Source organism: Aureococcus anophagefferens, assembly GCF_000186865.1.
Source record: "Aureococcus anophagefferens unplaced genomic scaffold AURANscaffold_46, whole genome shotgun sequence".
NCBI classification, from domain to species: Eukaryota; class Pelagophyceae; order Pelagomonadales; family Pelagomonadaceae; genus Aureococcus; species Aureococcus anophagefferens.
The window spans coordinates 112,516-137,287 of record NW_008705601.1 but is presented as its reverse complement, the minus strand read 5'-3'; the positions used below and the strand labels follow the sequence as shown (position 1 = coordinate 137,287).

Sequence of the window (24,772 nt, the reverse complement as noted above, 5' to 3'; positions counted from 1 at the left end):
TGACTAAAAATCCACTTGAAGTTGACTTAGAAGAAACGATCCATAGTTCTCTGCATTGTTTCGAGTAGCAGCCCATCAAAGAATGGGAACATCGGAAGCCGTGACCAAGGTCCGGATCACAAGCTCGCGCATGGAGACAAACCTTGTCACCTTGCCACCCAGTTTGATATGCAAATAGATAAATCTTATCGTACTTGCTGCTACTCACCATTTCGAGAGAATCCTGTTCGACCACATTTCCGGCGATGGGCGATGCCCTTTCACGTTGATGATTGTTTCTTCTTTGGCTGAATGAGCCGTCTCTGTTGCCAGAGCTCCGCCCCAACCAGTACTCCTCTCAACCAAAAAAGATGCAATTCCCTTAATCGATGGATAGTCAAAGAGTAGTGTGGTCGGGAGCACGAGACTAAATCTTTCGCTTAGCTTCTCTTGCATTTCGGTAGCACCAAGGGAGTCGATTCCAGCAGCCATCATCAGTGGGGCGTCCACGGAAAGTTCAGTTCCCATTACTAATCAAATGCACCTGACTACTTGTGGCAACACTTGAGGTATCTCTCGCGCCCGCCAGCCTGTGGGTTGCATCCGAGACCTCTGGAATAGTCCCCTTGAGCTACATGATTGATAGATTGGTGCCATTGTACTTGCTATGGCGGCGCTCTTGATGAAAGCACGAAACGCAAGCACGGTGCGCTTCGTTGCCCAAGCACGTCCAAGGAGACTGTGCCGCTTACACAACGCATGGTGTGCCGATGCAAACGGCGTGTCGTTCAGCTGGGAGGTACGCGGCCGCTATAATGCGGCGAGGTGTAGATGCAACTTCACTTCTAGTGGAATTAAGGGCAATCTTTTCTGAGGGATCTCTTGAGGCGCTCACATGACAGCACTTTAAAATCGCCGATCATAGATTTGCTCCTGACCAGAATGACATTCAAGACCATACTACAGCAAAGAAGAGCACCTTCATACAGACCGTGGCTGCTAGGAGCCAGCCGCACACACACTGCCATGGCGGATGTACAAAGCAGGTGGTTGAGTTAGCAGCCCAGATATTGGCAGGACGTATTTGGCAAGCTAATCCGGCAGTGCTTGTCAAATAAACGCGCATGCGTGCAGCCAGGCTGCCTTTGACAGGGAGATATTGCTCGAAGATTATTGCTTGGTTACGTCCGACTCTTTCCACCGCTGCAAACTTTTGCTACTCCTCTACTGCCAGGAACTCGCGACGCAAACAGCAGCTTGTAGGGCATTTTCAGAGAAGATTCCATATCATTTTTAGCCCGCCGGGCTGCGAAATTATTAGTATTCAGTCTGCAGGATTCCAAATAAATTAAAACTCGAGTTCTGGACAGCTCGCATTGAGCCATCTGTGGTCGTCATCCGATTGGCACCTCTACAATGTCCAATAGCATGGACAATGAAACTGACATCGTTCTTCGTCGCCATACTCTCAATTGCGAATGTTTCTGACGTTCGTCCTGTGCACTACAGCAAGCACTGATCAGATCTGTGCGATGGCAGCGGGCATGGCCGTACGATGAACAGACCAAACAGACACGTTCCATGATCAAGTGTTTCAAGAGCAAGCTCAGTATAGCTGACAGCGGGCAGGATGATGCTACCTGAAATAGCATGACTAGCGAGAGTGGCACTCACAGTCTCGGACAAAGAACCCGAGCTAATCAAGATCCCATCGGTCCAATGGACGGCTTTGTACCTCTCGGAGGGCAAGTCTCAAGAATTGCGGAAGTGAGATGTCGTTTTATCTCTTTCTTTGTCGTTTTGCTTCTTGTAGGCCAAGGAAGTAAATGCGCCGTGCGTGATAGTCCCACTGAAGCCAAACGAACTGAGCCGACCCACCGATGAGCACTGAGCAAAACATTCACACAATACCTCGACGGGCATCTCAAATGATGGCAAGAGGATTGATGCTAGGTGTGCGTTCAACCTGACATTCCCAAGCTTGGAAACTCTCTTGTTAGGGGGGGAGCAGCTGATTCATCTGCGCATTCACTGCAATGGCGCACATGCTTAGAGGCAGGAACACAAGAGATATGAGGCCAATGGCAGCTGCCGCTGGCTCCAAGTGGCCCATATTTGACTTCAAAGAGGCACAATGTATCTGGACCCTCGACGGGCAAGAGGATATGCACAAGGCCCCCATGACAGCGCCAACCTATCCAAACGGTGCTTGCAATGGTCTGTCGCGATGATGATGAAAGTACTTCGATTGGATCTCCAAGTGTCGTGCCAGTGCCATGCGCTTCCAATGCCAGAGCAGCGGCACCAATATCTCTGATGGAGGCAACAAGTCGTTTTTGTGATGAACCATTTGGTGCAGTCAGGCTCGCACTCAGGCCATCTTACTGCACCACAGTGCCAAGCACGATTACGCTTCGAAGATTCCCGGAAGACAGCAAGCCCGCACCGCTGCCCTCGCCGCGACAGTATCCATCAGCGCGGCAATCAAACGTGTGACATCGACCCAAGGGAGAGAGCATTCCTGCGGTGCTAAATGCAACAAACACTGCCTGTTCCAACAGTCCTTCACCGCATACGCACGCACACAAACATTCTACCAGCTTCAATGCAGTAGAAGCAACATGAATTGCAACAAGAGAAGCTGAGCATGCGGTATCCACAGGAAAACATGGGCCAGTTAGCCCAAGTGTGTACGAAATACGGCCAGAAGCGACGGCCATGGAAGCCGATGTGCCAACATAGACATTTCTCGCATCATGAGAATCGCCAGCAGCCCCTGAATCACCAGCAACCCCTGATGACACCAGCGCCCCGGAAATTCCTAGGTAGACACCCACATGGGTGTTGCTAAGCCGGTGGCTACTTGAGCTGGCATTTGCTAGTACAACGTAACTCGTTTCCAAAAGGATAAGCTGCTACGGATCAACTACTGAAATCTCCGTGTGTGACATCCCCCACGTAGTGAGTTCGAGACAAAGTCGCCTCAATACAAAGTTTCCATAAGTTACTGAAATAGCGTGTGAGCTCTTCACAGCCCATCATGAGGGTGGTGAAGTCGCATTCAGACGATTTGCAATAAAATTTCGCAGCTGGCTTGCATTGCTAATACTCGGAGGTAACTTAAACTCAAGATCGGAAAAGAAAACATGAAGGCAATCACCTGACGTTTGCTACAGTCCTGGGGGAATATCCACGTGAGGCATGAAAGCTCGCATCAACAACTTTTCTATCACCGACTCCATCTATGATTTGTTTCCGTTGTGTGAGCCCAACTACTCCAAAGAAAGCGGCGACATCGTTATCATAAACAGGCAAAGCTTCGCAAAATATATCGAGGATGTGGGAAGTTGAGACTAGATCACTAGAAAGGGGGGAGATAGGCAAGCATCTGCGAGGGATATCCCTTCCTAGGCGCTTGTGGTGCTGTATTCCTGGCATATCTCACATCCTCCCGCGAGGTTCCTGTAGGAGCGAGGGTAGAAATCGGAGATGAGCTCTCAGATTCATTTGTCAGTCGTACCAAGAAGTGTCGAAAGATCGGCCACAACTTCGGATACCAGACCAATGCTCTTTGCAACAGCTGAGCTAGGGATCCATGCACCCGCCAGCATTTTCCCTGCCTCGCTAATGCCAATGACACGAGCCAGGTGTACGGAAGCACAACCCTCTGGTGACACCTTCCAGTGAGAAAAAGTCAGTGAGTATTTAGCGTGACGCAGGGAAAGTACCATGTCGCACAGCGTGGCCTGGGTCACACCACCACCAAATGCTGGACCGTTTATGGCTGCGACAATGGGTTTACTGAACGTGATGAACGAGTCAAACAACATGACGATGCCTGCCACGAGAGACGTATGTAGCCACACAGGATGAATAGGACGAAGCAGCTCGTCGAACTTGGCTGCCGTACAGAAGTAGCCTCCACGTCCCGTGATGATGGCTGCAGACAATTGTAGGTCAGTATTAAGTTTGTCAAGGACAGACACGAGTGCGCTTGACAATGCGGCATCAAATGGGTTTTTTTCCTGTGGTCGATTGTATGAGACAATAACAACACCACGAACAATTTGGGAGACAAGAATCGGTGGACTTGGTGTGTCTCCGCTTTCTTTCTTGATCGACGTCGCATGAAACAACGAACGAGATGTCAATGAAAGTTCGATGCGAGCAAAATTGGATACAAGGTAGGAAGCAACAGATGATACGCTTGGATGATCAAAGATGAGCATTGCAGAGATGTCTAGACAAAGCTCTGACTGAAGTCAATTTGAGAGTTCCAGTGCAGCGAGCGAGTCCACACCCGCCTCCATGAGAGGCGCGTCAGCACCGATATCCAACCCCAGGCTGCGAGTCACTATAGACAAGATTTATTGTTGTAATTAAGCTGAGTCAATTTCAGGCTCAAGAGCAATTCATTCTGATCTAGTCCCTACTTACTAGGGGTCCCCAACATGAAGATCAACTGGACTTCTTGCACACGGGTTCGTATCGTCAGAGGCCATGTGATTTTATAGAGGACGACCATACAGTGATGTTGCTCTCATGTGTATATCAAACCTCCCACCCATGGAATCCACAATGTCGGGTGCGGCGAGAGAATCGATTCCAGCTCTTTTCGGCCGGACATCCTCTTGTCAGAGGCTAGTGCCGAATCTCGGCGCAATTAGGACACGGACAAAGGATGTTACTCATTTGTTACGCGCTTGATGAAATCTTCATTCGGCGCCCAAAAAGGGACCTTGAGGTGGTGACGCATCAGTTGTAGTATTGTGACTCCTAAGAATCACGGATGTCGACGCCATGCTTGCACCGATCTTGGTTTCCTCACCGAGCATCGTCTCTTAAACAAAATGGTAGAGGTCTCTATCAATTACACCCACCATCATCGCCAAGCCCGCCGCTGCTCAAGCACCTGCACAAGCCGCAAATTCCCTAGCCATCCGTACATTAAGCAGCATGCTGCCGGCAATGCCTCGCATTACAGCCTGGGGAGCATTTATTTGCAAATCTTCTGCAAACATCACCATGGACAGTCAGGGCCCGACCAGAGAGGGTAGGATTTTAGTCGCCATCAAAACGGGACTGAGGCCGTGGCGGGCCACGCCCAGCCGAAATGTTGCAGATAACGTAGCTATGCGATGGTCAGTTGCTAGGCCCAGGAGAAATCCGCCACCAATTGATAATCCTTGAAGCACAGAGATCGACACAAGCGGTGCACTTCAAATCCGATCCAAAAGATAACCACTGCTGCATGTGAATTGTGTCTTGATCCACCAAGGTGGACATGTTGACATGCTGTTTGCGTAGTGACCCCCGGTGCAGAAATGAGGACCAGCAGCTTGTAGGACTAGAGTACGGAGGGACTAGGAAGCAAACGTTGCCGATAGCTGGACTGTTAGGTTCTGCAAGAGAGTTTCCGTCATAGCATTGAAGGTATGGGGGTCATTGAGCTCAAGCAAGGCTATTCCAGGGTCATTCCATGCTATCATAGCTGCTTTGGTGCTCCTCGACGGTTCCCGTTACATGATTTTTAGCATTACACGGGCTGCTCTGCTCAAGGCGTGGCTTACACACGTGGAAGGTGGAAGTTTTGTATTCGACTCGAAAGGTCGCGTGTCCAGTTTCCCCCGCTCGTCTGGTTTTAACTTGTCAATGAGCCTCACTTGAGATGTTTCCAGGCTATCAGCGAGCAACGTTGTTGCGCAAGAGTACAGCACTTTCGTCCCGGAGACCATGATTGTCGAAAGATTACGAAGAGTAATCATTGTATGGAAGCTTGATAAATCAGAAGAAACAGTTGTGGTGACGAATGTTGTGGTGACAAGTGGTCCGCTTCAGAGTGGTTGGCAGACGACATGACCCCCCTCGTGACGCGCAAGATGCATCATTACTGCAACTCCACTATTCGATATGACTCCTAAGATTTCAGTCAGAGCGCGCATCCAAGTCAGACTGGTCAAGCAAATGTGAAGTGTAACCTAGCTAGCGACGATGTCAATTTGACATCCTATGCCCAGTACTGGTCTAGCTGCAAGGGGGACAGCCGCCGTGACCCAGGACTATGCAGAGCTTCCAGCCATGGCAATAGTAGCGTGGTTTCTTGCAAGTATTTTTGCAATAAAGACCACAATTCGCAGAGCAAGATCTTCTTCATTGATGACGTGGCCTGCATTGGAAAAGCTCCCCGCTGCATCGAGGCTCCGCTGCACCATGAATATATCACCCAGCGTCACTGTGTTCCAAGATGCCATTTCCTTGCTTATAGCAAACATTGGAGCTTTGACGGAAATTGCAAAGGGGGAAACCGGCCCTGCGATTGCAACGCGACAAAAGTCAAAAACCACACCAGTACAATACTAGATCATGTAATCCTGTACCCGGATACATGAGCTGTGTTTTATTACCATCACGCGGTTCATGCTCCAACAGCACGAAAACCTTTCGTTTGGGATGAGCGCTGGACGAAAGACAAGGAAACTGGCCATCTCCATCTACATTTGGCTTAGTTGTGAATCAGACCTCTCAGGGCTAGCCACAACATTGCTGCGCTCCTTGATGGCGTGAAGGCTCGAGGTGAGGATCCTTGATTCAGCGAAATTGACTTCATCCCCGTAGTTTTGCCCCCCTTCTCTTACCCTCCTATTTACGTCATAAATGGCCATAAATGGGACGTCATCCCGCGTTGCGTGTAGCGTGTCTTTTCAACGAATTGAGGCAAGAAAGTTTCAAACACCAGTTACTCTGAGATGCTTCAGGGTCGATGCGCACTTTTCCAGTCAAATCAGTGCATCCCTCTCGTTGAAGGCCAGAGCACTAGCGTCCCACGCGTGGGACTTTGAATAATGGACCTCTCCTCTGATACTGACGTACCAATCCGCAAACTAATCAACGTCCCCGTGCCGATACGGGCCAAGTGCCACAAGAATGGGGGCTGCAATATCTACTTCAAAGCCAGAATTCAGACTGCAGCCTGCTTGTCGCACTGTTGAATTATCTGGCTTGTCATGGCAATTTGAATGCACGAGAGCGTGGCACGTGATGACTTCTAGCATAGTTCAAATAAAAGTAGCCGCGCGTACAAATCCATCTGTCACATGCAAAATTTGTTCCTCGTTCCAGATTGCATCCACAACTCGGGAACGGGAAATCACCATGGAACTAATGAACTTGTCCGCTCTTGTCCGTAGATGACTATACTCTGTCGTGACTTGGAGATTGTAGCTTGTTGATTGCATGGGCCGACATGGAAGCTAGATGGATTTGCCAAGGACAGTCAACTGAGCTGAACCTAACACTCGAACAAGCCGGTGGCTCAGATTTGGAAGCTTATGTCCCCCCCGGAAGACGTAGACACCAGAGTCAGATCCAAAGAGCCCCGCTGTCAGTCCAACCATGTGCTAGATATCCGCCGTGTCACTATCCCCAACTAAATGGAGACATTGCATGTTTGTTTGTCCCTCCTCGTACATTTGACTGTGAGCAGGCGACGTCAGTGCGGAGACGCTAACCAGCAAACGCCCACGGAAGCTGCTTGCGACGTCTTGGGCATGCCGTGCGAGTAGAATGGATGCAACTGTTGCACCTTCGCTAATACCCGCAAAACCGTGGATGGGCGCCTAGTCCCTCTCCAACTGTATTGTTTGCTAGAATGCTCGTTTCCAGTCATCCCTGAGCCCATATCTGCCATCATTCTCCTCCGTCGCTCTGCGAATGCGACAAAACATCTCGGCTTAGCTTGCGCTTGTCAGGGAGTATTGTGTTATGAGGCGCCATGACCGTGACTTTAGTGGCTCATACCCGAACTGTTCACGCAAGAACTTCCCACCGGCTCCCAACGAAAAGTCACCTCCCTGATTCGGAGCGCTCATTGTGACCCACTCTATCATCTATTGCTGCATCCATCACTGGTGAATCATAGACCCCACCTAAAATTCAGCGTATGTGTCCATGCCGTGCAAGAACAACAACCTCAGTGCTGAGTGCGAAGTCTTTGGAATGAACGGGGACAATCATACACGAATAGAAAATACCCGAGTGCCTGAAAGTGTCAGTCGCGATCATCACCCAGAGGTGCTCGATTCTCGTCGTACGAGGTATAGATTATAATGAGGAAGGGAGAAATGACAGTGGGCCCCTCTGTGCATGGCAGCACATGGATCCTTGAAAAACAAATCCTCGTCGTGACGTTGCGCAATCTGATATATCCGAGGTGACCGGGCAACTTGACTCCGAACGAATGTATCATTGCTCAGCATCGCATCAGCCCCCGCCCAAATTTTTTTTGTTTGCAATTGCCCCTGCAATAGCCCAGGCTATGACGTGACGTTCACCACGCAATTGCGTCGCAAATCACAACAACTCACTGAATGTGCCATCCATGAAGTGTGTGCGACAAACATTAAGTGGTTGCTCGAGCTCAAACTCACTGTCTGAACGCGGTGGACAGAAGTTGATTTGGTCCCCTTTTAGGCTAATTCCGAACAAGCTTGAGGGACAAACGCCGCATGAGCGATGGTCCCACTGAAACCAAATGAACTCAGCCGACCTGACGACGACTAAGCTTCAATTTATGTCGAGATCTCAGTTGGCATTTGAAATGACAATGACACTAAGGCAACTAGGTGGAAGTTCAGCCTATAGTTCAAATCTCTATCATCACACCCAGGACATTGCCCAGACCGATATAATTGTATATTTTTGGCAACTGCACAAATGCCGAGAGGCATAAGAACAAGAGAAGCCATTCCCCCAGCAGCCGCAGATGCCTCAAGGTGGCCGACATTTGCCTTCAGGGATGCGAGATGTACCAACTTTAAATTCATACACAAAGCTCCTGTCACAGCACCCATCTATTATAGAAAAAATCCGAGCGCACACTATCTATCAAGAATGCCGTACCTCGATAGGATCCCCAAGCGCCGTGCCTGTGCCGTGAGCTTCGAGCGCTTACACAACAGTGATGCCGTCTTGTAGAGTTTCAAGTAATCACTTTTGCGATGCTCCGTTGGGGGCCGTTAGGCTTGCGCTTTGTCCGTCTTGCTATACTGCGGAACCATTGATAAGTATGTTCCCAGTATATTCGAGAAACCAAGAAACTACACCTTCTGCACGACAGTAGCCGTCCGCTCAAACATCAAATGTGTAACAACGTCCATGCGATGATAGCATTCCAGCGGCTGAAAATGCACAGAATCCCGCCTGTTCAAGGCATCCAACACCAATTGAGATGGACTGAGTACACTCAGCTCATTCCAGGCCTGATCTCGCGAGATGTTTGGTGACAAGGGTGGAACAACAGGCTGTGTCAAGAGCAAGACAAGGACCCACAAGTCCGTTCATGAAAGAAATACGACCAGATGCGACGGAGAGGACAATCGAAGTCCCGGAGTATATCGTTGTCTCACGAGCTTTCGAACGCGGCATGAATTAGCCTGTCAAGGCCCCCATGCCCACGTACACACCCACATTCTTCACATCACAAAGAACTTCAAAAGCTGATTCGAGCAGCATCAATTATTGAGGATCGACGTGGCTTGCTTCAATATTCGACAAGCCGCAAAATCCAATCTGGATTACTCTGAAGCTGCCATATATTGTTGATACCATATGAGCTAGTGATTCTAAATTCCATCGCAGCAAAGGAACTTTTCGTTGTGTATCATATCCACGAGCAATCATGTTGCGGAGTGAGCTTGCATTCAAAGCATGAAAGGGCAAGCATATACATTAATCACTGATCAATACGAGCCCAGTGTGCAAAGCCTCGCGCTTATTTTGCTAGTTTGTGGTGATTTCTCAAACATCCAATTTGGTCGAAGCGATGTGAGAAACAATAGAATCTAGAGAAGGATAGTCAAAAACAAGTGTTGCGGGAATATTGACCGAAAGCTAATCCTGCAGCGATCATCCTAGCCTCAGAGCACTCAGCGAAGTCAGGCCAGCATCCACGAGTGGTACATCTCTAGCAACCTCCGTACCTTGAATGGCAAAGAAGAGCTCTTTGGTGATTCTAAAAACCGCAGGATGAGCTCATGGGATCGGTCTCGGCTCTACTGGAGTCACTCGTAGCGAGAGCCAGTCTTGCTCGACCATACGGAGAATGCCTTTCGATACTTGTTATTTTAAGGACGTTTAAAGTTGATCAATAGAACCTGGGTTGCGAAGAGCGCTCAAGTCACCAATTTACTCGCCTTGAACGGTCTTTTGTATTGCTCGGCGCATATACTTTCCTGTCGCGGTTTCAGGAATATCGCCGATGACAACAAATTGCGACGGTACAGCGTGTTCGCCAATGTCAGTAACGCAGTAGGTTGCAAGTCGCTACCTGTCTTGAATGGACAACACAGATTTTTCCATCAGAGTGATGAATGCCCAGGGGCTCTGACCTGTTAACCTATCGGAAATTCCGACCACAATACAATTGGCAACTGGAGAGTTGGGTCTGAGCTTGTCACGTAACACGCTGGCCTCAATTTGCGCTGTGCTGATTCAGTGCCCATTGATATTCAGTACGTCATCTGAGCGACCATGCACTGAGAAGTGGCCAGAGCCATGTGAGACTGCGGTATCGCCCTGGAAAAATACGGGTACGTTGAATCGGTCAAAATACGTAGACTTAAATTGCTTAGCATCACCTCGCCAATCTCAATGCCCGACAGTTCTTGGATCTCCCCAGGTTGTTCGTGCCATGTATGGCCACGGTGCTAGGATCACCCCTTCACCCACGTCATTTGTATTTGCAGATCAGAATGAGCTTCATCTTTGTGAGTGGTCAGCAGGAGCCCAGGATGAAAACTAAATCCATGGATACTCGCACATGTGAGTATCTGGTGCCAAGTTCTACCCAGCATCCTGGTAGGGCCAGCTCAAGACCATTCCGCCGTGCTCAGTTCCCCAGTAAGAATTTATATAATGTGGGGTGATGTGACGCATCGCAAAGAGCTAAACTGCAGGAGAACAAGGTTCGGCGCAGAAACTTGCCACCTTGAGGGTCGACTTGTCGAATTTACGTAATTCCGTAGCTCCTAGCTCCTTTGACATCAAAAGTTTAAGATATGAAACACCTCCTTTCAGAATGGATGCGCCATATTGATCGATCATCGCAGCAAAATGTGCCACATACGGCGAGACCGGGTTTGACCTGGTAATCAGACTTGTGACACGACTTGAAAGGCTTCCTGCCACCATGTACGACTGACCAGTGATCCACTCAAGTGAAGCAAGCACAAAAATGATGTCGGTCCCTGGAATAGGTTCGAAGCTGCATTGCATCGTCATCATCACACCCGCCAGATATCCATGCGCGTGGACGATGCCCTTTGGTCTTCCTGTGCTTCCACTCGTATAGGTAATGAACAGAGGGAAATTCGCCTCCACAGGTCAAGGTTCTTCGTCCATAACAGAGTTAGCGAATGATACATGTGGCCCGTGCAGATGATCACCGTTCAACATGGGAGAGTGCTTTGTTTTGGTCGGACTGTTCTCAAATTTCAGGACATCGTCGACAAACACCTGCAGGTGCGGACGTGTGGCTTCTAGTTTGGCGAAGATACGAGCGGAAACATCACTACTTGGAGTACCGAGGAGTTTGAATAAAACGTTGAGTGCAGTTGTTGAAATCGTCATAGAGTCCTGTATCTCTCGTCACATAGCAGCAATCTAGCTACTGGCAATATCTTCCGTCCCCAGTATCCTCAATAATTCTGGTACACTATGAAAGTCGGACATTGCACTGTTCACCAATCACTATCCCGAGACATCATTCGCAATCAATACCTTGGCACCAGTATCATGTATGCGATCAGCAAGTGATTGTACGGGTATATTTTGAGGTATGCACGTGTATATGATTCCGAGACGTTTTGCAGATACAATCCAGCAGATTGCCTCAAGGCCCGTGGGCAAGCTTAAAAAAATTCAGTCACCAGCAGCCAATCCAAGATTTTTAAGGGCTAAAGAAGCCAAGACAGATGACGTGAGTAAACCTCAGTAGGTTGCGCATCAGGCATTCAAAAGTTCGTCGTGATCAAGCACTGCGAGGGCATTTTCGTAGCCAGAAAGGCCATGTCAATCAGTTTCGTTGAATGCAGAGTTTGTCGCCGCACCAGAAAACCACAAAAGACATGGACTACCAACTGTACTCAACGCTGTTTCGAAGGGAACCCATTGACCAACCCGCAAACAGCTTGAACTAATTATCGACCAGCCATTCCACTCATGATCCGCGCTCTATGATTGCCAAGACTGTTACTGAGGTTCGTACCAGTGAAGTAGTCGTCATGCAGTGTTGTCATGCGAGTTAGTATTTGCGATCATAGAATCGTTTTTTATGGTATTCTGACAAGGGAGATTCAATTTTTATTCTGTGCAAGGATGTGATTCAGATGTATCATACAGTACTGAGACAATCGAAGCTACCTGAAGAAGCGAGGCTTCGCGCGAAAAGACGTCGACGTGGCTGGAGGACAGCCTTGTTTCAAATAGCTTACATCCTCTCAAGATGTTGCGCCATCCAAGCATGCCATCTGCATGGTCCCAACTTAAATAACCTGCTTTTGAATAGAAATCAGACACATGTAGCGATGTCAAAAAAGCAACTTAACCATCATCTTTTGTGGGACACTACATGTATGAGGCATTGTATTCCTCTGCCAAAATTATTGACACGCTGGTGATCGTGGAAATTTCTTAGATATGCTACGGAGTGACTTTTCCTACGTGCAGTTCTAGGGTGTTAAGTGTGGTTATGTCCCCTAATTGGATCGCAGTGCGCAAATTTACACGAGTAAGAAGCAACGTCGCAAACACAAATTCATACGTGGCAGCTCGTTTCCACACAAGATCGTTACAACTCGGAGGATCACATATCATCCCTGAAGTCGGAACTGGGTCAATCAGGATTAGCCATCAACACTCAAAAGAGCACAGGTCTGCTAGTATGAGAGCCAGTGGTCCAGAAAGAGAGTAACCGACCAAATGACAGATGCGAATGTCACACAATGACAGATTGCATAATAGGGAATTGTAGTATGACGCCCGCTGCAGCATCGTCCCAAAACGTCATTGCTGCATCGGCGGGAGTAACTCTGGTGCTTGTAGTGTGACAAGCGGCCATCGATCGTCCAAGTAGGATTGCAGCTGAATAGCGACTGGTGTCCCGAGTCCCCCGTGCAGAAGAATGAGCACTGGAATTGTCGAGACTCCTTCCTATAGTCAAATTAATGTTTTATCCAACGCATCTGGGTAGATAAAAAGTGACTCTTGTCATCCAAAAAAGGTATATCCAAGATCCCAACCCATCTGGATTGTCTCGAAGTGATACTGTCCGTGCTGAAGCAATCGAGAGGATGGTTGACACATCGTGGTTGTCTTCCAAACGACAGGCGGCCGGCTGAATTCTCTCGGCAGTCGAGAAAATATGCACACCGGATCTTCAAGGAGGTCTTCGTACTTGATTTGAAAGAAGATAATTGAGTTAGACTCGTGAAATTATTACATGATCTAGCAATTGAAGCTCGTCCACAGCGCCTCCAAATTGTGCTGCTTCGAGGATCATGCTGCTACCATTTTTTGAATTCCAGCAGGGTGTCTGATCAGGTGGACATACATGGGACTTAAGAAGGTTAACTACGTGCCTCAGATCAAATCTCCAATAGATGTGCAAGCAGGAAGGAGGGTCACGAGCAATTTGGGAGATGACCATTCCAGTATAGATGCATGTGCCGCCTTGGTGCAATCCAAAAGGGGTGAATCGAAAGAACATCGCGAGTTTCTCAACAATGACGTGTCCATGCCACCATTGGGATGCGTTACGGGGGTGTGTGCTCCTACAAGCACAAATATGGACGTCGATAGCCGTAGTAGTCGTACAAACTCGCTGCATCCACTATACGGAAAGGATAGGAGGAAAGCGCATTTTCACGCCAACATCCCGCTCGTGTGCGTCTAACGCAGGGTGCCATGCTAGAGATCAGTTGGGCCGTTCCCAAGAAGCTAGAACTCAGTTTCATTTTGAACTACCATCTTTGGATGCGAGTCTAAATACATGGCGAACTACCGCCAAGTATGCATCTTTGCAAGCTCTGATTAATCTACGAATATGTCAAAGTGCTCATGCATCCAGTTCACAAGGCTTTAGTGGCTTGTTGAGCAAGTGGTGTAGCGCCGTAGGATCTCAATTAGGACTGATCTAACCTTCAAAGGGCTTACACTGCATTGGCTAATGACATGTTACGTCAGGGTTTCAATCGAAGAGGTCTCAAATAATTGTGTAATGGTCATTTAAATATCAAACTGCTGGCTGATGTCGACGGCGAGGGACGATACTTACCTGGACTTCAACCCCAAGGCCCAGAATGAAACAAGTTCATCAAATTTTGCCATAGGGGATCCTACCTATTCAAATGAAGTGTCGAGGCTAGCACCGGAACGATTCATTTCTCGCAGAAATTTTGCAATGATTGTTCATGATGATTAAGAGATTGGAAAGGGAATTGATTGCCTGCTCTTTATATGTGTGTATTTCAATGGAGTGATCGTTATGCACATTGATGTTAGACTTCGAAAGTGCGAAACCTTCTTGGCTCGAATGATGTACATCTGCAAATGGGAACATTCTGACGAGGTGAGTGCCGCGTGCGCAATCGCGCCACTGAAGCCAAAAGCACTCAAGCGTGAAGAAAACGAACGACCGTCCTTGACTCATACCACATGCCCAACAGGCAAATCAAATGAAAATGTTGTTCTAAGTTGAGAATCTAAGTTTATGTTGAGCCTACTCTGCTACTTATTACCTCGTGAAGGCACCAGGCACGAGGCACCGCCTTAGCTGAGCGTTAGCTGTGACTTCAGTCGTGCATATCACAAGGAAGGCTAGACCCGCGGCGGCAGACGCTGCCTCCAAATGGCCCATGTTTGATTTCAAAGACGAGCACTGTATCGACCGCATGGTCTTGCCTAGCTGTCGTCCCAGAGCTTAAAGTACAGCACTCACCTAGATAGAATCGGATATTGCATGAGCTCTAAGAAAGTGGGACGAGCACTTCAATTGCATCTCCGAGCGCTGTGCCTGTCCCATGTGCTTGGATCACATGGGTGCCAGCCTAATGATCTGGTATCGATTGTAGTAGTCATTTTTGCGATCACCCGTTCGGAGCTGTCAGACTTACACTGGCACCATTATGTTGGACTGCAATGCCATACACCGCAACTATATTGGCATCTGATGCACAGGGAGCCAATACGAACGCGCCACAGCCCTCACCACGACAGTAACCATCTGCTCAGTGATCAAACGTGTGGCATCGTCCGTGGGATGAGGTCATCGCTGCAATCGAAATGGCAGCATGTGCTGCCTCGTTTAGGATCTTAATCCCGATACAGGAACCAGCGGTGCACTCTTTGTTCAAAAATGTTTCGTTACAAACATGCAACGCCGACAGGGCGGACGCACATGCAGTATCAATCGAGTAGCAAGGTCCAACCAATCCAATCTAGTACGATAGTCACCCCGAGATGATTGATTGCGAGCTACCGCTCAGCGAGAAGATGTTTCTTTGACGGTCCTGTAGCCCACCTACCTCGACGCCAACAAAAACTCCTTGTGTCACTCTATCTGTTACAGAACAAAAGGGAAGATACGGTGACTTCTTAAACGATGAATACCCAACATTCAGCACCATTCCCTATTGCGGATCCAGCGTCTACACCTCGGCAAGGGAAATTCAGAAGAATGCTGCATCGAGGGTTTGTTGTTCGACGCCCATCAACGACCCATACCTTGCAGATCGATGATTTAATTCAGTCGCCCATCACACCATCGGGATGTGCGAGTTCGTAGTCCGCATCAGAGTGGCCATCTGCCGCAAGCTAGAGTTAGAGCTCAGGGATCCTGCTAGCTAGAAACAAGATGCAATGATGAAGGTGATTGTGTGTTTTCAGTTGTAGGGAACTAGCTGATTGGATCTGTCTCCCTCAATATGCAAGGTCAACTACGCAGTCTCTCCACTGTTGACCTCAGACGAAAAGAGATGCACAATCGAGTCAATTGTGGGATAGTCGAACGGGAAGGTCCGTGGTAATTTCTGTTCTAGTTCAGCCGATAGCACTCGCGTCAATTCGTTTGCAGCAACCGAGTCCATCCCAGCAGACATGAACGGCAAAGTTGTGTCAATGGATGTCCCCAAGGCAAGGAATGCTATGGACTCAACCTTTGCATTCCAATCATGAGGGTCAATAAAATTGGTCAGTTTCTGTATGGGCTCGCCAACACACGCGGTTTGATCGACCTGTGCGGCCTTTGCAAGTAGCGCTTCGCAGTTCCAGAAATGTAATGCCTGAATCGTGCTTTCGAGTACTCAAGCCATCTTTCAGGGCTCGAGAAAGATGCCAGAAGCAATCTGCGTCCGAATTCCACAGAATCAGAGAGGAAGGGTGTTAAAGGCTCTGGCAAAATATTGTACTTGCTTGCCAGATAATTCAAGCCGGAACCTGGCAAAATCAGATTGCAGGGCGATTTGTAGAAGCCAGAATCGTGAGATGACCAAAGGTTCAGTGACGACTGATTGATCCCTTCCAAGATTGAAGCTCAAGGTGTCTCTTGGCGTGTGAGATCCGTATGCGGGCTCGTGTCGTCACTTAGACCAGAAAGCACGTGCTCCGTTGCTGGATTGGGATTCGATGATTTGTGATTAGAAACAATGTCTTACAACTAATCGACAAGTTGCAACCATTCCTTGTGGCTTCCTTATTGCAAGCTGCTGGCATCAGCTCTACCTATCCCAGTCTTCAGAAATTCAGTTTAGGGAGACTACTTGTGCCATCAGGGCGTGTGGTCTTCTGCTTGATGAACAAGCAAACGCTCCGTGAGCTATAGTCCCGCAGAATCCAAACGAGCTCAGCCGACCAAAGGGGGACGACCCTTTACCTAACCCGCACTTGGTTTTGGCAACCGCCTCGGTGGGTACCTCGAATGATGAAGATACAATTCCTGTCAGGTGCAAATTCAGCCTATGTCCGCAATGTGTTTGTTGCTAGAGGGTGCATTGGAGTAGACTGATTCAGCTGTGCATTTCCTGTGATCATAAACATCTTCAGTGCCACTAGCATGAGAGACACCAGACCCCCAGCTGCTGCCGATGCTTCAAGGTGACCCAAGTTTGACTTTGATGAGGAGCATTGTGCCGATTTTGAGTTCACACACAGAGCTGCTATAGCAGCACCGACCTGTAATCAACGATGCAAAATGGGCACACGCTGGAAGTCATGGACTTCGATCGGGTCTCCGAGCGCTGTCCCGGTGCCATGTGCCTCAAGCCGCTCCAAAGCTGTGCCTTAATCAGGTATAGCCCTAATCAGTCGTCGCTGTGATGATCCACTTGGTGCCGTCAGGCTCGCGCTTTGCCCATCCTGTTGTACTGCGATACTGATAATGGAGTTTTCCAGTATCTCCGAGCCCGCTAAAAAAGCGCCACACCCCTCGCCACGACAGTACCCATCTCCACGATTATCGAATGCGTGACAGCGTCCCAAGGCAGATAGCATCCCAGCGTTTGCGATTATTCCATTAGCTTGCTCTGACAATATATTCGTACCGACTATGGCTGCGAAGAGACACTGATTCCAAAGCGAATAAATTGCGATATGAGATGCCACGAGAGATGACGAACACGCTGTATCTAAGGAAACACACGGGCCGATCAATCCATGCACGAATGATACTCAGCCAGCTGCGACAGAGCAGGAGGCACCTATTGGTGAAAAGGCATTGGGCACCTAGAGGTGGGGGCCTAACTGATATTAAACTCCAACAAAGACACCACCAGGCATGTTTTAAAGACCGAGCAGAATTTTGCTCGCTTATTCGAGCACGATCAGTTACTGAGGATCGATCACCTGAATTTCTTGACAACCAAGCCCAAAAGCAGGCCCACTATATAAGCTATTACACACAAAGGCACCATAGTTTGCTACCTGAGCTTGTTCGCCTACCCAGCGTGTTGGAGGTATATCTGAGGCAGTCACGTGGCCTCTAAAGCACATGAGCTTTATTCCATCCTCAGAACTTATCCGGTTAGGAAGGAAAAAAGCGAGAGTTCAGATAGACGAAAACTCTCAATTAGTCTGTCAAATTGTGATGGCAGTTGCATGAAAATCCGATTAGAAATCAAGAGCACATGCCAAAGATCTCAGTGTAGGGTGGTCAAATGCACAAGTGCTTGGCAAATTCAGTCAATAGTGACTTCACAGCTGGACAACTAGTTCTGTCAGAGAGAGCGAATCAAGACCGGCGTGCATTAAGGGAATGTCACCGGTCATGACTGTTCCAAGGATAAATAGTAAATGCGCTCAAACCTAGTGAAACGCATCATTTTGCTTGAGTTTGATACTTCCCTATCAGTGGATTAAAGGTGGTAGGAACGATGTGTTCTTTGGCATCAACTAAAATCTATACACTGAAATTTCGCAGCCTATTGGCACCATGGCAGCCGAACAAGATTCGTTCGACTAGTTGTTGGCCCTGAATGCGCCGTGAGCTATAGTCCCGCAGAATCCAAACGAGCTCAGCCGACAAAAAGGGGACGACCCTTTACCTAACCCGCACTTGGTTTTGGCAACCGCCTCGGTGGGTACCTCGAATGATGAAGATACAATTCCTGACAGGTGCAAATTCAGCCTATGTCCGCAATGTGTTTGTTGCTAGAGGGTGCATTGGAGTAGACTGATTCAGCTGTGCATTTCCTGTGATCATAAACATCTTCAGTGCCACTAGCATGAGAGACACCAGACCCCCAGCTGCTGCCGATGCTTCAAGGTGACCCAAGTTTGACTTTGATGAGGAGCATTGTGCCGATTTTGAGTTCACACACAGAGCTGCTATAGCAGCACCGACCTGTAATCAACGATGCAAAATGGGCACACGCTGGAAGTCATGGACTTCGATCGGGTCTCCGAGCGCTGTCCCGGTGCCGTGTGCCTCGAGGGCGTATCCCCACATCTAGACACTTTTCACAGACTCGAGAAGATTGCGTTGAGACAAACCATTTGGTGCCTACAATTACAAGGGCTAATTATATCATTCCATTTACTTGACACAGACTTGCGAACAGTGAAGCTCGCACTTGCCCCATCTGAACGGACCGCACATCCCAGCACTTGGGCTCGAGTCTCCTCAAAATTACTGCCGAGTAGGAAAAAACTACCGCCCTCACCTCGTGCATATCCATCTGCCCGGGCATCAAAGGTGTGACATCAACCAAAATTTGACAACATCCCAGCAGTAGTCAACACTGTGGAGTCTTTGACCGACAAAAAAGTTGACCCTGAGGCAACCGCCCAAAAGCTAGAGGTATGAACCCAAGCAGCTGCTAAATCAACAGCAACCAGCATCGATGAACACGCGGTGTCTATGCACATGCAGGGCCCAGTGAGACCATGTTAGTACGAAATACGTCCTGCTGCTGTCGATAAAGCCTCGGACGTCAAAGAATACGAACCCCCTTACGTTTACAATGAAGATCAAGAGAGAACTCCAGACATGCCTACGTACACGCCGGTAGCTTATGTACACAAACTCGCAGACCGTTTGAGAGCTTAAGCCGCCATATCTAGTACCGCAAGGAAGCGAGGATCTGCGGACAGGGCTTCCAAATAAGACATGCTAGAAGGGACAGTGTAGGAGACATGGTGCAGCTAAAATTGGCCGTATCCGGAGGGAAATACAGGAGAACATCCCCAACGCAAAAATGGTGCCACGCGAGATGCATCGAGTTTGCAGATCAAAAGCATGTCAAGATCTGACGGCTTGTGGACTTGCAGCTTAGCTACAAAACAGATTGACCGACACTCACAAAGCGTCGAACGGGGCACTTTCTGCCTCACTTTGGGGCATCCGCCCTGAACAAGAAGAGCTATTGCTTCAATTGTTGGATAGTTGAAAACAAGGGTGGGTTCCAGGTGCATTGAGAGTTCGATACTCAACCTTCGGGCCAGATGGACAGCTCCTAAAGAGCTACACCCTGCAGACATCAGGGGAGTTCATAATCCAACGGTCTTGCCCATGATCTTTTGAGAGAGATCTCTGATGTGTTCCGCCGTGCTTCTGACTTAATCAACAACTTGAGTTGGCTCCCTTAAAACCGACATGGCCCCTGGTAACTGTGTCCGGTCAATTTTTCCACTGCTTGTTCGAGGCCAATGGTCGACTCCAATCGCCATTCCAGGCACCATGTAAGAAGGTAGGATTCAGCCAACTCCCTTCAGTATTCTTCTCCAGGGCTCACCTGATGCAACATTCTTGGGGCGCAAATATGCAACTAGACCCCCTTCAGACTCACCAGTCGCGCATATCACAACAACCGCTTCGACGACGCCAGTCTGCGAGCGTAAAGCATGCTCAATCTCCCCCAACTCGATGCGATAGCCGCGGATTTTTACTTGAAAATCGATGCGTCCAGCAAATTCAAGTTCGCCATTTGGCCACCAACGTGCCAGATCTCCGGTTCGGTACGCTATGCCACGGCTTGAGTGGGCTGTAGGCCAAGGCATTGGAACAAAGCGCTCAGCTGTTAGCTCGTGCCGATTGAGGTAACCACGTGCTATCTGTACACCCCCAAGCAGGAGCTCCCCATAGCTTCCGATTGGCAAAAGCTCGACGGTCTATCGATCGACAACGTAGCAAGCAACGTTTTCGAGAGGAAATCCTATGGAATTCAGCCGCGACAGTGTAACGCCATCCTTCAATGTGGCCGCTATTGAGACTTCCGTGGGTCCGTACCAGTTCCATAGGGCAACACCAACCGGTAAATTAGCGACGAGCGAGTGTGAAAGCTCTTCACCGATCACTTGAACCAATGCCACGTTCTGCGGTACCGTCACAAGTGCCATTACTGAGGGTACATCGTAGAGTATGGTGAATTTTAAACTATCATCGAGATCAATGAGCGAAAGCCCGCTCTCTAGAAACACACACGTACCACCATGGACACCGAGACACTAAAAAAAAGATTGCTAGAATGCATCAAAAACGTAATTAAAAGAAATCGCGGCTCAAATTGGATTTTAAACTGCGAGAATTTTTTAAAAAAGCTTGCGAGTTCCTTGAAGCAAATTCACAACACCAGCATGCTCCACAAGGACACCTTTGGGTTTCCCAGTGCTACCAGAGGTGTAAATTACATATACAAGATGACGCGCAGTTGTCTATGGTTGTTGAATCCTAGCATTTTGTACACGCAATTAGTAGCCCTAATCCAGACAGAGAATTGCCTCAAATAAACTGAGGAAATTATGGTCATATTCCCCTTGCGTGAGAAAGTGAGTGCACCTTGCATCACGAACCATGAAGCTTCACCTTGCAAGGGGCCATGTGCTGTCTAAAGGCAGGTAAGCGCAGCCAGCATTCAACACACCCAAGATTGCAACCGCCATTTCGATAGATTTGCTGACTTGGAGTGCCACGACCATGTCTGGGATTGCGTGACCGATCATGTGGTCATGAAGCCATACGGCTATGCAGTTTGCACAGTCTTAAAGCTCTCAATACGTGAGTTGCTTCGCGCACCATTCCACTGCCGATCTCGCAGGTGCGTGCAGTGTCTATTCTGCAACTAAGTCATGTACTCTTAGACTCACTGGAGAGTTGGCTGGCTTCATCTCATTGAAGCTGTATAATAATGTGTTTCTCTCTTCCTCCCCAAGGTAATTTAGCTTCCACACGAGGTCACTATCCCCTGCTTTCACGAAGGAGGTGACCAGTGTTTTAAAATATAGAACAAATCTTTCTGCAGTGCTTGCTTGGAATAGATCCCGGTTATACTCAATCTCAGCTTAAATCTAGCCAAAGGGATCGGGAACTGCACTGAGGCTTATATCGCACTTTGCTGTCCCCGGAGCACCTCCACTTCATGGCTAGCCAAGATCTGCCGGACGGACGTGAAGAGCATCACCCCATGCTCCGTCCATGACTCGATCCGTAAGCTGCCAGAAAAACAGACTTTGGTACATTGTCTGGTATGACGGATCACGGGGCAGGTTTGGAAGGCTGTTTGCAATTTCCTGAACAGGCAGTTATGCATTTTAAATCGCCATGTTCGATATTCATAAAACAGTTTAAAAAAGGCCGAGACACATTTGGCCACGAGGAATTCCAAGATAGATGGGAAGCATGTTCACAAAATATCCTATGGTGTCTGAATAGTGACCTTGCACACTATCGCGACCGTGATAGGGTACACCTATAACCACTTCGTCCTGACCACTCAGTCTACAAAGTAATACAGCCCACAATGCGAGTACTACTGCGAACAGATTTTTGTATCATTGTTGCAGGGCAGATACGTCATTAGCTGGAATCTAAAAGCGGCAGATTCCACCATTCGAAGAACGCTGCACTGGTCACCGTGGGTGGTCAAATGGCAACCGTAGAATGGGAAGCTAACCATGACGCAGCTAATTTATCCAGAATGAGCGTTACACGTCAAGACTAGACTGAACAAATTCTCACTGCCACTTTGCAAAATGAACATACTATTCATCGCATCAACGTGACTGGATTGCGCCAGGCTGAAGTGCATTTAAATAGAGATCTCTCAGCTCCGCCATTATGAGTGCAACTGAAACACCATCACATGCTATGTGATGAATCGTGATCACCAGTAGATGGCGGGACCCCATGGCAACAAGCAAGGCACGGATGATACTGCCACCAAAGATCAAAAGATGCTCACTTGAATGCACAGCTCCAATGTGAATAGCTTCCTCTTCAGTATCAGCCACAGCTCAACTTAGATCGAACTGGGGATCATCATCAACAATCACACCAAAACTGCCATCCTCGTTCACAGAATATGTTGTCCTCAAGATTGAATGTCACGCTATCAGTTGTCTCATCGCGAAACACAGGGCTTCAATAGAGAGCCGACCGACAAACCAATGTGATATAGATATGTTGTAAGCCTTGTTTGAACCATCCAACAACATGACCGTTAACAGCTGCTGCTAGTTCCAGGACACCTTTAGACTACTTCCAGAAGAACTTGAAGAGGTTGATGTGATTTCTTGTGGAATCTCTTGTAATTGCTAGTATTTCATAACGATACTTCGAATACAAGCTAAGAGCTCCTCTACCGGTTTTCTTGCGCCTGCTTCAGATAAACGCATGGCCAATGCGCGCGGTGTAGGATCCTCGAAGATGCTCATAATTTCCACGTTGAATTCCGTGTGGCTGGAAATATCCTATGCGAGAGAAAGCATTGCAGCAGATGACAGGCCCATAGCAAGGAAACGGGCATCGTCAATGCCTCAATTGTTGGTATCGCTGCCTAGATTGTTTCCCGTTAACAATTTCGTCACACCAAAACAAGTTCGGTACAGGGAGCCACTTATTACTTTTGTGATACATCACCACAAACAGACTAATGTGGAACTCAAGGCCCCATGTGCAATAGTCCCGCTGAAGCCGAATGAACTCAAACGAGCAAGTGATGACAGGCTGCTATCTTTAGCATCGCCACTTTCGACCAGTGTAACATCAGCTGGCATACTAAATGTTACGCTCGTGATGGACAAGAGGTGTACATTCAGCCTAAGACTCAATTCGTCCACCATTGATTTATGATGACCCCGCACTTCACGAATTCAGCTGCGTATTTCCGAAGACTGCGGACGTTCCAAGGTGCACAAGGGTGAGTGAAGTTAGACTCGCCGCGGCCGCAGATGCCTCCAAGTGACCGATGTTTGCTTTTGAAGAGGTGCATTCAACAGACCGCTTAATGCCATCATTGTGCTCGCACAAGGCTCCAACAGCAGCGCCAACCTGGATGGACTGGAATGACGGATGAGGCCTCATTATGAGATAATAACCTCAATTGGATCTCCAAGGGCAGTCCCCGTGCCATGGGCTTCTAGCCCTAGATCATGACCATGATCCCACACCGCCCTCATCAGTCGCCTTTGGGACGCCCCGTTAGGTGCTGTGAGGCTAACACTCGAACCGTCTTGTCATACCGCAGAGTCCAGGAGATCAAAGGCACTACAAGTCCTCGTGGAAAGCAGGAACGCGCCACAACCCTCCGAACGGCAGTATCCATCTGCGCGCTGATCAAAAGAATGACATCAGCCAAAGACTGAGAGCATTCTGGCACTGGAAGTTGCCACGTGAAGCGCTTCAGTGAGGAACTTGGTTCCCATGCTAATACCCTCTCAACACTCGCAATCAACATCAAACGTCATGGCGCAGATGTGCAACGCAACCAGGGCAGATGCGCATGCAGTGTCAACTGAATAGCAGGGGCCGACGAGCCCCAATTAATAAGAAAGCCTTCCTGATGCGATTGAAGACGCCCTACTGGTCACAGCGAAGAAAGGTGAAACTCTTTCGAGAGCTTGCAGCCCGCTCGGTTCAACACCCACGAAAATTCCCATGGCGAAGTCCCCGCCATGATGAGCACATAATGAGCTGACCTGCGTATGTCTTTGCTCAAACGTTAGGTAGCCAACGTGAAGCACAAGTTTCTGCTGTGGATCCATAGAATGTGCCTCTGGGAATGAGATGCTGAATGCTGCTCAGTCAAGGCCCAACTAGGAAGGATTTAAAAAAGATCCATATGTTGCAGAAGCATATGTTGAGATCTATATAGACCAACGTGTTACGGGCACGTGCGAATTCACTTGGTAAGCGGATGCGACCAGTGAATGGAGCTCCGAATTTCAGCTTAAAGACTAAGCGAGCAGAAAGCTTTAGGCCACGGCACAGACAACTGAATTTCACCTACTTCGCACCACACCAAGCAAAGCG

The 24,772-nt window shown here is 48.5% G+C and overlaps 6 protein-coding genes across 6 annotated transcripts; 1 reads left to right on the top strand and 5 right to left on the bottom strand.

Moving 5' to 3' along the window:
* Nucleotides 1–3,515: 3,515 nt before the first annotated feature.
* AURANDRAFT_5475 (hypothetical protein) lies at nucleotides 3,516–4,076 on the bottom strand (the record flags this gene model as incomplete). The annotated part of the gene is made up of 1 exon (XM_009043223.1): nucleotides 3,516–4,076. A coding segment is annotated over one exon (561 nt), but the record flags the coding sequence as incomplete, so codon positions are not given.
* Nucleotides 4,077–9,225: 5,149 nt separating this feature from the next.
* On the bottom strand, nucleotides 9,226–9,402 carry AURANDRAFT_33517 (hypothetical protein; the record flags this gene model as incomplete). Its single annotated transcript, XM_009043222.1, has 1 exon — nucleotides 9,226–9,402. The coding sequence occupies one exon, from the start codon at nucleotides 9,400–9,402 to the stop codon at nucleotides 9,226–9,228; it is 177 nt and encodes a 58-aa protein (XP_009041470.1).
* A 1,518-nt stretch (nucleotides 9,403–10,920) lies between these two features.
* Nucleotides 10,921–11,340, bottom strand: AURANDRAFT_33498 (hypothetical protein; the record flags this gene model as incomplete). The annotated part of the gene is made up of 1 exon (XM_009043221.1): nucleotides 10,921–11,340. A coding segment is annotated over one exon (420 nt), but the record flags the coding sequence as incomplete, so codon positions are not given.
* Nucleotides 11,341–11,812: 472 nt separating this feature from the next.
* AURANDRAFT_67703 (hypothetical protein) lies at nucleotides 11,813–13,373 on the top strand (the record flags this gene model as incomplete). The annotated part of the gene is made up of 5 exons (XM_009043240.1): nucleotides 11,813–11,967; nucleotides 12,185–12,233; nucleotides 12,297–12,562; nucleotides 12,703–12,906; nucleotides 13,256–13,373. The coding sequence occupies 5 exons, from the start codon at nucleotides 11,813–11,815 to the stop codon at nucleotides 13,371–13,373; spliced, it is 792 nt and encodes a 263-aa protein (XP_009041488.1).
* Nucleotides 13,374–17,310: 3,937 nt separating this feature from the next.
* On the bottom strand, nucleotides 17,311–17,697 carry AURANDRAFT_33507 (hypothetical protein; the record flags this gene model as incomplete). Its single annotated transcript, XM_009043220.1, has 1 exon — nucleotides 17,311–17,697. A coding segment is annotated over one exon (387 nt), but the record flags the coding sequence as incomplete, so codon positions are not given.
* A 955-nt stretch (nucleotides 17,698–18,652) lies between these two features.
* Nucleotides 18,653–24,504, bottom strand: AURANDRAFT_67701 (hypothetical protein; the record flags this gene model as incomplete). Its single annotated transcript, XM_009043219.1, has 18 exons — nucleotides 18,653–18,868; nucleotides 18,980–19,027; nucleotides 19,117–19,202; nucleotides 19,481–19,517; nucleotides 19,591–19,668; nucleotides 19,699–19,994; nucleotides 20,259–20,634; nucleotides 20,662–20,970; nucleotides 21,091–21,177; nucleotides 21,234–21,328; nucleotides 21,387–21,485; nucleotides 21,539–21,584; nucleotides 21,610–21,798; nucleotides 21,910–22,032; nucleotides 22,188–22,211; nucleotides 23,392–23,518; nucleotides 23,610–23,791; nucleotides 24,349–24,504. 18 exons carry the CDS (start codon nucleotides 24,502–24,504, stop codon nucleotides 18,653–18,655), a joined length of 2,574 nt encoding a protein of 857 aa, XP_009041467.1.
* Between the last annotated feature and the right edge of the window lie 268 nt (nucleotides 24,505–24,772).